The sequence below is a fragment of the Labeo rohita genome, chromosome 25 (genome assembly GCF_022985175.1).
Source record: "Labeo rohita strain BAU-BD-2019 chromosome 25, IGBB_LRoh.1.0, whole genome shotgun sequence".
Taxonomy (NCBI): domain Eukaryota; kingdom Metazoa; phylum Chordata; class Actinopteri; order Cypriniformes; family Cyprinidae; genus Labeo; species Labeo rohita.
Window position 1 is genome coordinate 7453631 of NC_066893.1, and position 17760 is coordinate 7471390.

The following is a 17760-nucleotide window of genomic DNA, read 5'->3' on the forward strand; positions in this document are numbered from 1 at the left end:
TAAATAAATAAACCTTATATAATATGATTCATATTTTGTCTTGTCCTTGTTATCATTAAGAAAACCTTATTCTACGATAAAAACGTATTTTATTAATTAAATATCTAGTCGAGGAAAACAAGTTTAAAGTGATTTTTACCTTTTATGGGCATTTTTTAGTGGCCACTAAAAAAAGTGTTCATTATCTTTTGCCTGAAATTCTTATATGTAATCAATAAAGTCACTTAGAATAATAAGACACAAATACAATTATTAACAAAATTAATCTTTTCAATATAGAGGAAACACAAACATCTGAATTGGCATTTAGATGTATTTACCCAGTACATGAATGCATTTAACCTGCAGTTACAAATGCAAGAATAATGTTTTTATATTTTAATCCCAAAACGTTGAATGCTGATATTTGAAATTATTTTAAAAAATGAAAAAGTACTTTAAGTGGGGAATTAAAACAGCCAGAGGGTGGCAGCAAATCAATATTATTAATCGAGTTATTGCGATTGAACTGAATCATTTAAACGCTTGATTCATTCGAAACATCTCATGTTACTCAGAGACGCAAAACAAAGTCTCTTCATATTAACTTCTTGTTTATTGAACTTGTGTAAAATCAATATCACATTTGTAATTTTTGCAAAAAAAAAAAAATAAAAATAAAAATAAATAAATAAATGGCACTCTTTGTGTGGTATTGATTAACTATCCTGAATTTTGGGAAAATGCATTTTATTAGACTGAATCACGCAGTGAAAGAACGCATTCTAAATGAGCACAGTCAATCTAGCTAGTATTTAAGCACTCATAACTCCTCTTATAATCAATGAAGCTGTCCATGCACTGTATGATAAATGAATCTCTTACTTGCATAGTTCGTACATCTGCACGCTGTTGAATTCGCAAGTTTCAGTCAAAACAAAACTCCAGGTTTCAGCAATTCAGCAGTTCTGAACGCTTCTGATTGGCCGCTGCATTCTAAACTCAACAGAGTCTTGTGTGATTGGTTATAATGCGCAACGCTGTAAAAACGCGTAAAAAAATGATTTAATGCAAGCTAAATTTAATAGAGCAATTTAATCTTTTCATTTTATTTTCATTAGTTCATGTTTTAAGTATTATAGTTTTTATTGAAAACCTAGTTTTGAACTTAGATGTTTATATCAGTTTTGGAATGGGTCTTTTTATTTTGGGGGAACAGGAAGTGTTTTATGTATTTGTTGATATTTCTCCCTGTTCAGTGAATGAGTAAATTGAGTTGAATGGGGAGCGCGAACGTTCTATTATCATTTTATGACGTCACAGTGCGCGGTTTGAACTGAATCATCGACGGTTGAACTTGTGCTGCTTCAGTCTCCACATCTGTATCTGCAGCTGCTGGTGAGTCCGTGATCAAATTATTACTTTACTAGCGTTTTCATATTGTGGAAATGGTTTCATTTGCATATCAGTCATTTTAATCGTTAATGGTGCTTCCGTATGAAGCGAATTGAGCCAAATCACGTTTATTATTGATATGTAGATTTGTTTCCATGACACCCGAAGAGCCAAAGCTAGACTATTCGTTAGCACTACTGCTGTTTGTACTTTTATAAACATTTTTAGATCACTTTACCTCAGTCCAAAACGTTTTGTTGCTTATAATCTAATGACTGGATCAGAAAATAAGTTTGCAGTATGATGATACAGACACGAGATGGCGCTCAGCATCTTGCCATTGACATTACACAGTAAACAAAATTGATATTTTCATTTATATATTCAATTAATTTATTAAGTTGCACATTTGATTTCTGGTGTAGAATCTTCCAGAAATGTTGTTGTAGAGTCAGAGATGTGCTGCTGAACACTGTGTAAGTGATTCGAACACTGAGTTTTACACCGAGCACTTGTTTTCATCAGAGAGCAGGTAAGTGCTGTAGGAGAAAAGTATTTCACTACAGCAGTGGTTGTCAATCCTGAGAGAGCTTCATGAACTGAAACGAGTGTGTCAGACAAAAGACACAAACAACACGACTGGATCAAAACTGAAAACAACTGCACTAAAGGATGGAAAAATACTATTCACGAGTTTGCCTGCCCATCCAGTCCTGATGGATAATGGCAAACCAACTTGGCTTGTTGTTGTCAGTGGAGGCTCAGGCCTCGAACTCAAGGCTCAGCTTGAGCTCTGAGTTCAATCACCACATTGTGGTACTGCATAGAGGAAGAATAACAGAAATACAGGAGGAAACAGGGAGGTGAAGGGATTCTGAAGAATTGACGCTGGGATGACGCAATAACAGCTGCTCATAATAATGATCAGCAGGAATGAATGATGAGTCTCCTCCAGAACCTACATTTGGAGCTTCACTGTAAGAGTTATAGAGTATTGAGTAATATAGCAAAGGTAAGTGTTGTATAGTAAAGGTAAGAATGCACAGGTAATAAGTGTACAGGTAGGTGACCAATAGCCCCCACCACTACACATTTAGTTTGTCTTTCAACTTACACACCTGTTTCATCTCATCAGGTCATTTGTAGACACTGTGAGATCTGAATTGATATTTCAGTAACAGAGACACACATAATGTGCAGTTGTGGGGGCCTGCAGGATCATTTTGATAAGCACTGACGATAGTTTTCTCAAAACAGGTAAAGCCCAATCACCCTTTAGTTCAGCACACACAGCCACAGACCAGCACAGGACCATCTCAATGCCATGGCCAACATACAGGTGCATTCAGGACAGTTGTTAGGGGGGTTGAAGAGTACAGGTAAGAGTTGTAGACTAAAGGTAAGTGTTGTAGAGTACAGGTAAGTCCTGTGAAATACAGGTAAGTGTTGTAGAGTACAGGTAAGTCCTGTGAAATACAGGTAAAATAGGCAGTATTTTTATATGTGCCGGCCAGAGGAGGATGGGTCCCCCCAGATGAGTCTCGGTTCCTCCCAAGGTTTCTTCCTACATTTCATTTTGTAGGGAGTTTTTCCTTGCCACTGTCGCCTTTGGCTTGCTCACTGGGGGTTTAAGGCACTGTAATGGTGCCTTGAGGTTCCTATAACTATCCGTGTCTTAAGGTGCGTCTGTTACGGCCCGTTCATAACCAGTGATGCTTATTCCAATCTACAGTAACACGCCAAAAGAAATCATATTTAACGTGTCGTGAATGCAGTCTAAATTGAATGTACTGAGATAAAAGACTGTACTATGAAGTAACAGCAAGAAAATGTGTCTTCATATCGTCTTGCGGTAATCAGTAGTTTAGTCGCTAACAAATAACTAGATTTGGTTATTAAATCATCTAAAAGAAAAAAAAGCTCTTGAACATACTAGATTAGACCAGTCTGATAAATCCTTAAATCCTGATAAACATAACCTCAGTATAATGAAATAGCGATTCAAAAGCAAATGACTCTTATGAACTACTTCTTTATAGTGATTAAAAAACATACAGATCAATCAGCGTAGTCTGAATCACATGCAAATGGCTCTTATGATTTGGTTGTTTTAATGAATCGTTAAAAAAAACTCACAAATTTCGAATTTAACAGTTTAAAACAGTCTTTCGCTTAATGAAGTTAGTTAAGCATAACTTAAACTCACTATAATGTAATAACATATACAGCACAAGCAGTGTCTGATTCACGAGCAAATGACTCTTATGATTTGGTTATTTTAATGAACAAAGTGAATCACAGCCTAAAAGCTTCATCATCTCAGTACAGGACCAGCCCTGGTCTACAGCAGTCAATATTTTTGAATAAAGAGTGATTCTTCCACAATACTCAAGTCTCCTCTGTTATTTCCATCTTAAGAATGCAAAGATGTGCTCAGATTGTATTCACACTGTAACAATGACACAGTTTCACACTGTTTTACTAACTTGAGTTTATTCTGATTGAATTATCATGGAAATTACAAGTTGGTCCCAATATCAGTAAATGAAAAGTTAAAAAAATCACTTTTATATTATTTACCTTTTATTTTAATCTTAAATTGAAACAATGAGCTCTTAATAATTGCAGTCTCATAGTTATGTTGGGCATATCATACATTCACTCTTTGGTCTGTTTTCATAACATAATCGAAATTACATTCTCTTGTGGTCATAAAAGTGTTTAACTCCCCTCCATACAATGTTCAAATATAAACATATGGGCAAAACTCTAGCTGTAACAGATGTAAAACTCACAAAACCTTCTCAGTGATTTGACACAGAAGGTAATTTCATATATGTTCCTAAAGCAGTTTGTTGTAGTGTTAAAACAGACATGTGCTGTAGACGGTGACTTTGTGACTGATCTCCTGAAGCAGTTCCTTCACAGCCTTCTCCAGATCCACCAGCTCATTGGCTTTGTCCTCCAGCAGCTTCTGATTTTCATCATAGCTCTTCTCAAGATCTGAAAAAACAGAAATTTAGTTCAGAAAACACTTTTCATGCTGATGCAGTAATATTTGCTTTACATAAAATATCAAAATGCACTATAGACGCACTTTTTAGAAGCTGAAGTTTGTCGCTGGCCTGTAGCAGCAGATTTTTAGCCTCCTGTTGGAGTTTCTCCGCTCTTTTCTTGGCCTCGGCCACTCCTTCAGCCTTCTGCGTGATCAGCTCCTCAACACTACTGTACTTGTCTTTCAGCTCTGAATCCAGATCCTGCATAAAAGTCCACCACAACACAGGAGGTTACAAATGCAAACCTTACCATATATACCATAGATTTCATAACAAGTCCAGGTAATTCAAGCACCTTTTTGAGCTTCTCAGCCAGTTCGTTGATGCTCTCAGCCTCTTTTTCTGTGCTGCTGGCGCTGGTGGAGGTGTTAAGAGCCTTTTCTTTTAGCAGAGCTACGTCGCTTTCTAACTTCAGGAGCCTTCGGGTGGCGTTACTCAGTTTTAGCTCCGAATCAGACGTCTCGGATTCCACCTTTTGTATAAAAGAGTCACATAAAGTGGCTTGAAATAAGAATTCCAAATTGTAGCACATTGATAATGACCAAAGCAAGCCTAAAATCGTCTCTTTGGTAATGTAGACTTACCGTGACCAGCAAGTCTTGTGTTCCCTTGATGTCAGCGCTGGCCTGTTTCAATGCCTCGGTTACTGTACTCTGTGCGCGCTCAGCCTGCTGCAAGGCCTCCTTCACCATCTCAGCTGTGTCTTTTACATCCGTTGCCTCCTTCCTGTGAAAATTAGAGTATATACAAACATGTTATTCAATGATCTGGCCACTAGGTGGCAATGCTACCACATTCCATAGATAAGGTACATTTCAGTGCAGTGGTTCTCAACCAGTGGCCCAAGATGTTCATGTCTTTCTTTCTTCAGTCGGAAAGAAATGAAGGTTTTTGAGGAAAACATTCCAGGATTTTTCTGCATATAGTGGACTTCAGTGGTGGCAAATGGGTTGAAGGTCCAAAATGCAGCTTCAAAGGGCTCTACACGATCCCAGCCGAGGAATAAGGGTCTTTATCTAACGAAACGATCTGTCTTTTTCAAACCAAAATAACATTTTTTATACTTTTTACTCATGCACTAGGTCTTTATGCATTACATAATCACATTGGAAAGGTCATGTGTCTTCGCTCTGTTCAAAAAGGTAGGGTAGGACGAAAAACTCCATCTCTTCAAAATCGTTTTCCCTTTTTTGTAAAGGGCGTTTGACTTTCTTTGCACATTCACTTTGTAAACACTGGGTTGGTACTTCCACGTACATTAAGCGTGATCTTTCCAATGTGACTATGTAATGCGTGAAGTCCAGCTAGTGCAAGACAAGCATTTGTTGTTAAAAAGTATATCAATTTTAGTCCTACCACTAACGACTATTTTTATATTGATTAATATAAAAATATTATATATGTTATACTATATATAACAATTTATAGTCAGACCTGGCCTTGCGGGCTTGTTCCAGCAGGCTTTCTGCTCTCAGGATGTCAGCGGCACTCTGGTTGAGGATGTCCTCGACGTCTGTCAAGCTTCCTACGCGCTCCCTGATCTCTGCGGTCAGGTTCTGGAGCTGGGCTGGTGTGGTGGGCATCTGCATCTGCAGAACTTCATTGGCCACAACCTCGATGCTTTCCAGATCCGCTCCGTCTTCTGGAGAACCAGATAGAGTAGGAGTTAAAATTCAAGGATCTGATCATCCAAGCAACTTAATTTTAAGGAAACTTGCTTAGCGTGTCTTACGAGTGAGGAAGTCTCGGATCTGTTTGATGAGTTGGCGTAGCTCCTCGTTGCTGCTGTCCACGCGCTTTTTAGTCTCATTGGTTTTTGCAAGCACTTCTTGAGCATTAAGTTTTGCTTCATCTGCTCTTACTTTTGCCTCTGACACCTGAACATACAAATTAAAACTCTTAAAGAAGAAATTCTTAAATGAATGCCTACAATGTCTACACAAAAGCATTCAGCAGTTATCAAGTGCTCAACAGTGAGAAGTTCCGAACAGAAGCATATTTCTAGAAAAATGCATTGCACAGTCTTTCATCATATCAGTAGCAGATACAGTATCATCTGAGAAACTTCACCATTTTGGAGAGCTTGTCCACTTCCTCCATAGCACTGATAATCTCTAGGTCAAAGTCTTTGGATTTCTGCCAGGCATTGTGGGCCAACGTGGTGAGGCCTTCACATCCCTCTCCTCCACACTTCCTGTTTCCTTCCCCATCCACACAGCTCAGGCCTCCACATGGGGAGTCGGCACAGTTCTCTGAGCCAGCTGGACTGCCACATGTCTATCCAGAGAGAGATCACAAAGTTAAAACTAGGTTTTTATATTTATATGTGCAAAACTCACTGCTACGATACTGGAGAATTATGTGTGATTCCAAGGGAATTGCTGTGCAGTTACTAGCATAGATATGTGTAAGTAGATGCCACATTCGACCGCTCCAGACACGTTGACATGTCTGCCAACGGTCAATGTGTTGTCACTCACAATAAATTCAATGAGTTTCAGGATGCCACAACACTGCATTACATTACATATTTTGGTACTACTCTACCAGTTGCTATTTTTACCGCAACAAAACTCGGAAAATAAAATACTGATACGGCATGTTTACATCCTGCCAGGATGGCATCTAGCATTTCTCATCTCTGCTGTTTGTAAGCTCCTTCAGTAGCTGTGGTTTACTAAAAGCCTTAAAGGAATCAGGGCTGAAGTGGAGAGAACAAAGATGCAGGTCTTTGGGAAGTTTTATTCGTCCACAGGCATCTTCCCATTCTTTTCTCCTCTTCTTATTGCAAGGAAAGCAGTGAAGATTTACATCGCTTCTCCTGTCGCCCTTCGACTGAAAATTGCAACCAAAAGCCGCAGGATGTGGCATCGTATCAGTATTTTATATTCTGAGTTGTGGTGCGGTAAAAATAGCAACATGTAGCGCCAGTAGCTCACAGAGTGCAACCATTTGACGTCAGCAAAATAATGGTGCCGCCCAGTCCAAAATATGTATAAAACGATGTGAATGTTTTAAAATAACGTAAATCTATCATGGGTTTTCTACTACATATTTCAGTAAGAGACATCAATCCGTTGTCTACTTTACCTTCTCGCTAAGTTCAGAGAGGTCCAGAGTCTCCAGCTGTCCAGCGAGGTTATCCAGTTTCTTCGAATACTCATCTTGCCTTTGAATGAACTCTTCTTTGGTCTGGTTCATCAAGTCCTCCGTTTCTGTCCGCAGGGTAGCAGACTGATTGACCAGGTTGTCTGGGTCAATGGTGGAGGCATTCGCACGGATCTCCGCCATCTGGGACTGCTCGTAGTATCGATTCATGCTGGCTCTGGCCCCTGTGGATGGAAAACCATGGTGCTTTGTTGCTTTGTCTGGGTCTTTTCAACAAAAGTGATGCTTAAGTGATGCTACTCACCTCGAATGTCTGAATTCTTCACAAACTCCACCTGTTCCAGAAGTTCTTTCACCGTCTGTTCTAGTTTCTGGGCTTCTTCTTTGAGGGAGTTCAGTTTGGTATCCGTGCTGTTGTTGTCGGATGAGATCTCGGACAAGGTCTCCTCCGTCAGGTTAAGGTTGGTGTTCATTTCAGCCATCAAGGCACTTAAGAGAGAAGATAAATTCAACAGATTATTCTCATGAGACCTGACGAGATGTATGTACACTTGCTTCCACATCCTGAGCAACTTACGTAGCTTGTTCAAGAAGTCCCTGGATCTCCGTTAGAGGCTGAGTGGCTGGATTCTGGGCTAAGATGTTGCGGATTGAGTTGGAGCTGCTTTCGATGTTATTGATGGTGGTCTGGTAGGGTCCTGTAATGCCGGTGGCTTTGATGGTATTGACCTTCTGGACCAGTCTATGGGTTTGGTTGGTGAGGTCGCCCACAATTACATCCCATTCGGCAAAGCACTGGTGGCAGCGCTCGCAATTTGGGAACTTGCCTGTGTAGCCTCGAGCGCAAGTGTCGCAGCGGGGCCCGGAAACGCCCTCCACGCAAACGCAGTGACCTGTGACCTTGTTGCACTGCTGCTCCGCGATGCCTCTTGGGTCACAATCACATGCTAAAAACAGGAACACCAAGGTTTAAGTACAGCAATAAACACATGGAAGTTCATTCAGGGTTATTGACAGTTTCATCAGACGCATGCGCCTGACCCAAAGTTAACTTCTGGTCGGTGTTTGTCTATTGGTCTGGATAGTTACCGGGGAAGCTGCTCCAAAAGCACCTCCTACTGGCAGAGAATGAATTAGCATTTTCAGTCAGCCCGTCTGATTTACGCAAAGCAGAGTTATATATTTTGCTTGTTATCAGAAACAACCTACTCTATTGATTTTAAGTCTACCAGAAGCAAAGTTTGGGTCACAAAAGCATGCTATGAGCAAGATGTTTAAGACAACAGCTCAGTGACTATGGCATTTTCTGTCAACAGTTGCAAACTTTGAGTTACTGTGACCTTATTAGCCTGGAGCTGAAAGAGTGAGTGATGAAGTCAGGGGGAGGAGTGCAAGAATGAAGGAAAAGATTGTTTGCGCACTTTAGGGCTGCACTGCTAGCGTCGACTCCGAGTGTTTGGTGAACAAAAGGCAATAAGTGCCCCACAATGACAGACGAGACACTTAGCAAACACCACGCTAGCAATGACCTAACGTGAGGCCCTTAAACAAACATAATCATCCACAAAATAATTCTAGGAGTTGTAACATCCTTGTTAACCTTCATCAAGACCATGTTCAACATGTAAAGAATCTAAAAACCCTTTCTATTTTTTATCAATTTTTATCAATTTATTCTATTTTTTTATTTTCAACACATATTTTTAGTACTATTCCAAAATCTAGTTAACAAGTTAGCTGCCTACTGCGGCAAAGATAACTTCATCTTATCCAGATTTGTAGCTTAAGTGACTGATTTTAAATGCTCTACATTAGTGTTGTCATGATATCTGACTAAAATATTACGATACTACTACTGAACCGATACTATGACAAAAACTTAGAACAACAGGAAAACTAACTGAGCAGTAGATGATCCAAATGGAGGTTATATTTTATCTATTAAAAAAAAAAAAACATTCATTACCCTTTCAAAAATTTAAATAATAATCACATGCCAGTGCCACTACACAGGACTGAGCGACTACCAAGCCTACAAGTATGTAGATATCTTTGCAATATTGGTAAGTTATAAAAGGATAAAGCCAAATCTTATTTCATGATACAGTAATCTTATTTTACAATAACAATTGTAAATCAAACAAAAATCAAAACAAAATTCAAATTTGCAGGAATTAGGATTATGAATTAGGAATTTGCAATTCATAAACACAAAATCAGACAAAAATTGCACTATGAGATTGTCGTTGCTTTAATATTTGGCCAAAACAAATAATCTTAAGGCATTTTTTGTGTTTTTATTCAATTCATGAAGTTGTCATAACCTGAATCATTATATATTCTACTGTAATTGTACAATACTATCATATTTTGTATTAGCAACTTTTATTGCATGTAGAAAAAAATTTCATTTAACAAAATGACCTTACATGCATCCATCATGTTTCAACATGTTTTTCAAATCAGAAACTCTGAGCTCAAAACTAAATTTGCATTCGCAAGGATTACGAATTTGCAATTTGTAAATATAAATTCAGATAAAAATCTAAACAAAATTTGCATTTGCAGGAATTAGGATTATAGATTATGAATCTGCAATTCGTAAACACAAAATCAGACAAAAATCTCACCATGAGATTGTCTTCTCCAAGTAGGATGCTTTAAATTTTGGCAAAACAAATTATCTTAAGGCATCCTGACACAGCTTACAAGTTATGGCTACATTAAAGCTAGACTAAATTATACCTGCTCTAAACCACATCATCCTCTAGTATGCAAGTATACCATTAAAATTACAGTGTCAATGCATTCATGCCACCTCTCAGCTGCATTGTGCAGTCTTTGTAAAGACTTAAATGCCAGTTCAGAAGCACTTCTGTGCCACCTTTTCAGTGTAAACTTGGCATTAGAGGCAGAAAAATTATGCTGCCTAGGTAGGTTGGTAGCTCACTAGGATTTGTAACAGAGTGCATGTCTTTATGGGTAAATAGGTAACCAGAGACAAGCACTTTTTTTTTGACCCCCAAGGAAAACCCAGGACAATACATGTGACACATACAATATGTGAATGGGGACCCTGTCTGGGACGGTTCATTTACTTAAAACGCATTCCAGTGTGACGTGATTACACACACATTCCACAGGAAAAGACTCCTTCACCTAAGGCCGCTAATGCATACAAGCTACTAGAGATAGGGAATTATCTCGGAGGCTAATCCCTGCTATTATCCAAGGGGCCTCAGGCGGCACCGGGGGTGTTTCTTGTTGGGACAATACCGTGAATGTGACCCCTGAAGACGGTAACAGGCGTAGGTGCTTTTGTGTTAGTGATGGGTAGTATTTAGTAGCGATTTATACTCTTACAATAGACACAAAAACTCTGGCTTTTAGTGCCTGAGGAACACACCTGCATTTTATTGTTCAAAAGCTGGGTGTAAGATTGAATGCAATGCAGTGCGTTTGTATACTCTGCAATCGTTTACATAGACATATATGGCTAAGGCATGGGGACGTAAATCTTTAAAACCTCACATCAGCCGAAAAGAACCACAGACTCCCAGGCTAAACCACTCGGGAGGTACTTCTGTAATAACAAAGTCCATTTTATTGCTGTTAAACATTCATGAAAGTGTTAACAAGCTCTAGGAAATTATGCCTTTAAAAACGCACCAACTTCTGGGTTCGTGATATATTTGCCAGATTTGTGTAAACAGTAACCAGCCATGACCAACATCCAATTTCTGTTGATAAATTTAGTCTCAAACCAACTAAAGATCTACAGTACGTTCAAATCTAACTGTCGGTACGTTTTCATTTACAAGCATGTTTTACATGGTTGTCTGATCCAGGAATGTATGTATCCTTTCCATCTGTTTTTCATCACCATGCATGGGAGGAAACGTTACGTTTTGGTCGAGTTGAAACTAATATGTCTGGCTATCAGTCCTTTCACAAGGGCGTTTAGAGTTTAGGTGGAATTCAAGGAACATTTCACTTATAAAAATGCCTGACCACTAGTTTAAAACACTAGATAGACACCTCTAGGCAAAATGTGCAAGTTAAACTACAACCTACAAGACCTACACAGATGTGGTTGGGCAAAACGCAATGCAAGGGATTTCGCAAGATTATCAAACTAGTATTTACCAGGAAACCACATGAAGCACAGCTCAGTTTGAACAAACGCTCAATCCTGTGCTGAAAGAGGGAAGAGCATATTGAAGGCGATTCAACACGAGGGTTAAAGAGGGGTAACTGGATCTTAGAGGAACACAGGGGGCTTCCTGCTCCATCAGGACTCTACAAACAATCGGAGGGGTGTGGGGGTGGAACAGATCTCTGTTAGCACACCGCTTTATCTGCTTAAAGAGAGTCCAAACCTGGTCAAATGGCTTTTAGAGGAATAGTTTGTGCAAAAAATGTCATGGACCATAAAAGAAAAGTTGTTCGCTGGAAATCTCAACTTGTAAAGTGTTGAAAATGCTGATGGTGGATCGTATTTTACATGCATCACCCTTGAAAATGAGCTGTTAATTGGGCTGAGATTGTAGTGAAGTTCTCATAAAATGCGTCACAATGATCTTGAAGGAGATCTGTAGATAGTCACTGCTCAGGACCTCAAATTCTTCATCAAGTTCAAATAGATGTCCAAAGATAGCCACAAATGCAGTCAGAGAGAGGACAAAGCCTCTTTTCTGAGGAGGAGCACTGCGGCGGACACTAATGGCCCCGTAAGGGGAAAGCCCACGAATACAAAGGTGCATTGTGGGAGTAGAGGGGATATTGCAAGGCCTCGACAGATCCACCCACGAGTTTGTCATGGTCGTGCACATCTGGGGCGAATCTAAGTGTGGGCCGAGGGCTAATGGATTCTGTTAGACATTCCGACAAAACTGGGTTGCCTACAGTTTTTATGGTCTGGGGTATTGGCAGAACTCACAACTGGCGTGTTTGCAATGTCAGCAAAATGAGTTTAGTTGTGTTATTTGGGGTTTACTTTTTAAAATGAAATCAAAACAACTACATTTCCCATTTCCTTGGACTTATTCTGCACATTTTATTGGTGTGATATTTTCTGAATACAAAATAAGTTTTCGGATTACTGTCATAACCATATGGAAGCCCATTTCTGCCACTAAATTTAAAAAAGCAATTGCAAGATATAAATTTGAAATTGCGAGAAAAAAAGTCAGAATTATGGGATAAATTCACTTTGCGAGAAAAGAAGTCAGACTTGCGATATTAACTAACAGTTCTGAGAATTGTGATATAAACTTGCAATTGCATTAAAAAATGTCAGAATTATGAGACACAAACTCGCATTTGCGAGAAAAAACGTCAGAATTGCAAGATAAATTCACAGTTTGCAAGAAAGAAAGTCAGAATTGTCAAATATAAACTCGCAATTGCGACAACAAAGTCAGACTTGCAAGATTTAAACTCGCATTTGTAAGAAAAAAATCAGAACTGCAAGATATAAACTTGCAACTGTATGAAAAAAGTCTGAATTGCGAGACACAAACTTACATTTGCGAGAAAAACGTTAGAATTGCGAAATATAAATTCAAAATTGTGAGAAAAAAACATCAGAATGGCGAGATAAATTCGCAGTTTGCAATAAAAAAGGTCAGACTTGCGATATAAACTCAATTCTGAGAATTGTGATATAAATTTGCAATTGCAAGAAAAAAAAGTCAGAAATGTAAAATACAAACTCACATTTGTGAGAAAAAGACAGAATTGCAAGATAAATTTGCAATTTGTGAGAAAAAAAATAAATGACAGAATTGTGATATAATTCTACAATTCTGTATCTCGTACATCTGACTTTTTTCAGAATTATGAATTTGTATCATGCAATTCTGAGAAAAAAAGTTAGAATTGTGAGCTGACTGCAACGCTGCATTTATTTGATCAAAAATACAGTAAAAACAGTAATATTGTGACGACATATTAAAAATTTAAAGAACTGTTTTCTGTTTAAATATTGTAAAATAGAATTTATTTATGTGATGCAAAGCTGAAATCTTCAGTGTCACATGATCCGTCAAAAATTATTCTTATATGCTGATTGGCTGCTCAAGAAATATTTATTTTTATTATCAATGTTTATTATTATCAGCAGTTGTGCTGTATAATATTTTTTTTTTTGGGAAATCATGATACTTTTTTTCAGGATTCTTTAAAAGTTCAAAAGAACAGCATTCTTTTGTAACATAATAAATGTCTTTACTGTCACTTTTGATCAAACGTAAGCATCTTTGCTGAATAATAAGTATTAATAATAAGTATTAATTTCTTTAAAAAAAAAACATACTGACCATGAACATTTGAAATGTTAGTTTTTCATAATATAATATGAATGAAATAATAATATAATTAATATCAAAACAAATATTACAGACAACTTGTCTAAATATAATACAAAAAAATAAATAATACACTGTAATACATTATTTTAGGTTAAATGCATTGCAAATTATTATCATAATTGACTGGGTCATTTACATTTATTGCACTCATATTTTCAGATTTTCTAAACTCACCGTGGCATTTGACCTCAGGATTCCCCCAGAACAGTTCTCTACACTCTCGGCAGGTTCTGCCGCCAAACCCGGGTTTACAAGAGCACTGGCCCATAATCTACAGCACAGAGGATACAAATCACAGATTAATCACTATGTGTAGTTTATTACATTCCCAAACATGGCATATCTGTGTGAAGGTGCTCTGACCTCATTGCATGATGAGCTGAAGGAATGGTTGAGATCGCAGTCGCAGGCCTCGCAGCCTTTCCCGCTAGCTATATTCCAGGTGTCCGGCGCGCACTGATCGCAGTGCTGGCCCACCACGTTGGGAAGACACTGGCACTGGCCGCTGTTTAAGTCACAGTTGCAGTTACCCGGAGAGGGGCACGTCTCCTCAACAGTGCCCATATGATTACACACACACTCTGAGAAAGACCAGGACAAAACATTAGAAACTCAGTGGCCATGCGTACTAGATGTACAGTATTGAAACACTGATTTCTTCATAAACGTACTTCTGCAGCTCTGGGTTAGTGCATTGCCGTAATAGCCCAGCTTGCAGCGGTTGCAATCCTCGCCCTCTGTGTGGTACAGGCATTTGAGACAGGTGCCCGTACGGGCGTCGCAGGACTCCGGGTCTGTCATGTCGATGTTGCTGTTGCACTGACAGGGCCGGCATTCTCCGCCCACCTCGTGTGGGTTTCCGTAATAACCAGGGGCGCATTCTTCACACCTGGCACCTATGGGTGACACAATAGGAAGTGTGTTGAATTACAGCTCTCAATGCTACAAAATTACATATTACAAGAGAAAATATGACCATATTCTTCCATATACACTACCGTTCACAAATGTTTCAAACCTCTTTTGCTCACCAGGGCTGCATTTATATTATCGAGAATATAGTAAAAAATTAAATATTGTGAAATAATAAGCCAGCTTACTAAAATGCTATTTAAGCTTCTTCTTTTGAGACAGTATCTCATCCTAGAGCTACAATCAAGATAAAACCACTAAACTTGGGTCAGACCTTCAGACTGCTATGTCTTTTTGTACTCATCCGACTTACGGTTTTTGTAAACCGGACTATCAAAACCACCAAAAATCTTGTAGACTTTCATTGAGGGGGTATTTATGGTGTATTTAAACTGTCTATTGCTATAGCAAAGCTTAACAGCTCCCTACTGAAAAACTGCTAAAACCAGCCTACGCTGGTTGGTTGGTCTCCCACGCTGGTTTTAAAGTGGTTTTAGCCACTTTAGGCTGGTCTAAACTTAAGCTAAGACCAGTCCGATCAGCTAAAAAGTCAGCTTTTAGCTAAGATTAGACAACCAGCCAAGGCTGATTTTAGCATTTTTTTAAATAAATCCACCTATTTTTGCTGGTTTTAGCAGGTTTTAGATGGCTTTAGCTGGTTGTTAAACTTTTTTATGCTAAATCTGGTTTTAGCTGATTTTTAGTTGGCTTTTTTTTAAATCAGCTGGTCTTAGCTGGTTTTAAGCCTTTTTTAGCTGTTTTTTTAAAGAATCAACTAGTTTTAGCTACTTTTTTAATGAACCTAGTTTTAGTTGGTTGTTAACTTTTTTTGCGCTAAATCAGCTGGTTTTAGCTGTTTTTTAGGGTTTTTTTTACTGAATCACCTGGTCTTAGCTGGTTTTAAGCTGTATTTTACTAAATCAGCTGGTTTCACTTGGTTTTAGCTTTTTTTAAACAGCTAAAATTAAATTAATCAACTGGTTTTAGATGTTCTTTTTTTATTTGCTTTAGCTGGGTTGTTAACTTTGTTCACTTTTTTAGCTGGTTCAGCTGGTTTTAACTGGTTTTAGATGTTTGTTTTTTTTTAATTGAATCAGCTGGTATTACGCTGTTTCTAGATGGCTTTAACTGGTTGATAACTTTTTTTGCCAGTCAGATGGTTTTAGCTTTTTGTTAAACCAGCTGGCTTGAACTGTTTTTTGCTGAATCAGCTGGTCTTAAGTTGTTTTTTTTACTAAATCAGCTGGTTTTACTTGGTTTTAGCTGGTTTTTAGCTGGTTTTTAATGAATCAACTAGTTTTTGCTGGTTTCAGATGGTTGTTAACTTTTTTGTTTGCTAAATCAGCTGGTTTTAACTGGTTTTTAGCTGGGTTTTACTGAAACAGCTGGTCTTAGCTGGTTTTAAGCTTTTTTAAACTAAATCAGCTGGTTTTAACTGGTTTTTAGCTGGATTTTTACTGAAATAGCTGGTCTTAGCTGGTTTTAAAATAAATCAGCTGGTTTTAACTAGTTTTTTAGCTGGATTTTTACTGAATCAGCTGGTCTTAGCTGGTTTTAAACTAAATCAGCTGGTTTTACTTTGTTTTAGCAGGTTTCTAGCTGGATTTTTTTTCATTTATGTTAGCAATATGTTAAATAACATTCCAATCATGATAGAAAAATGTGAATCATGCTAGAAACATGCTAATCATCCTAAAAATATTTTATCAACATGCTAATCATGCTAGAAACATGCTAACAACACGCTAATTTTGCTAAAATTATGCTAGCAACATTTTAGCAACATCTCTCTAATCTATCTACACCTGGGTGCCCAAACTCACCCCTGATCTAAACTTTCAAACTTCAAAATTTTACAACTGCTTCAAACTTTCAGGCTAGGCTTTCTCATACCAACTTCACAGTTTGTTCTCAAACTTTACTCATCTAGTTACAATTTACAAATTGCTGGTTTCTACTTGAATTTAAAATGTAATTTATTCCTGTAATTAATGCTGGATTTTCAGCATCATTACTCCAGTCTTCAGTGTCACATGATCATTCAGAAATCATTCTAATATGTTGATTTGCTGCTCAAGAAACATTTTTATTAGTGTCAAACTGTTTTAAAAAACAGTTTTTACGGTCTATTATGTTTGTCGAAACCAATACACTACTATTCAGGAATTAAAACTTGTATTCAACAAGGAGGCAATTAATTAAAAGTGACAGTAAAGACATTTATTTTGTTACACAAGAATTTGATTTCAAATAAATGCTGTGCTTTTAAACTTTCTATTTATCAAAATAAATGTTCCTGAGTAAAAAAAGTATCAGTTTTCACAAAAATATAAAGGAGCACAACTGTTTTCAACATTCATAATAATAATAATAATATATGTTTCCTGAGCAGCAAATCAGCATATTAGAATGATTTCTGAAGAATCATGTGACACTGAAGCCTTGAGTAAAGATACTGAAAATTCACCTTTGATCAATAAATGAGCAATAAATAATATTACTGTTTCTTCTGCATTATCAGTAAATAAATGTAGCCTTGGTAAGCATAAGTGACTTATTTCAAAAACATTAAAAATCATAAAAGATTCCAAAGTTTTGAACGCTACTGTAAACTATAGGACAAGTTCTAGCATGTGTCATGATACAGGAAATTTACAGTGTTCTTGACAGATGCTTTAAATCACATAAACCTGGTTACCTTTATATCCCTGGTTGCAGACACAGAACACCTGGTTAGAGTCGAGGCTCTTATAACACGCGCCAGAGAACTGTCTCCCGCTGCCGGGACCGTCCGGACACATGCAGGGACGGCAGTGGTCTCCAGAGCCCAGGACAGGGTCACCATAATAGCCGCTCAAACACCTGCAGAAGAGATTTTATGAATGAAAGGCTACATTCATGATAATTTCGACCTGTAATGTTGAACAAACAACACAGTA

At 37.9% G+C, this 17760-nt stretch overlaps 1 protein-coding gene across 1 annotated transcript in view; it reads right to left on the bottom strand.

The window, feature by feature from the left end:
• Positions 1-3874: 3874 nt before the first annotated feature.
• Positions 3875-17760, bottom strand: part of lamb1a (laminin, beta 1a) — a 41617-nt gene continuing 27731 nt past the window's right edge. The window contains 14 exon segments of the mRNA XM_051100071.1: positions 3875-4377; positions 4472-4631; positions 4726-4902; positions 5015-5156; positions 5865-6072; positions 6163-6307; positions 6501-6707; positions 7521-7762; positions 7843-8027; positions 8116-8485; positions 14084-14180; positions 14273-14490; positions 14581-14805; positions 17520-17683. Coding sequence (XP_050956028.1) covers positions 4238-4377; positions 4472-4631; positions 4726-4902; positions 5015-5156; positions 5865-6072; positions 6163-6307; positions 6501-6707; positions 7521-7762; positions 7843-8027; positions 8116-8485; positions 14084-14180; positions 14273-14490; positions 14581-14805; positions 17520-17683 — 2680 coding nt within the window. The 3' untranslated portion in view covers positions 3875-4237.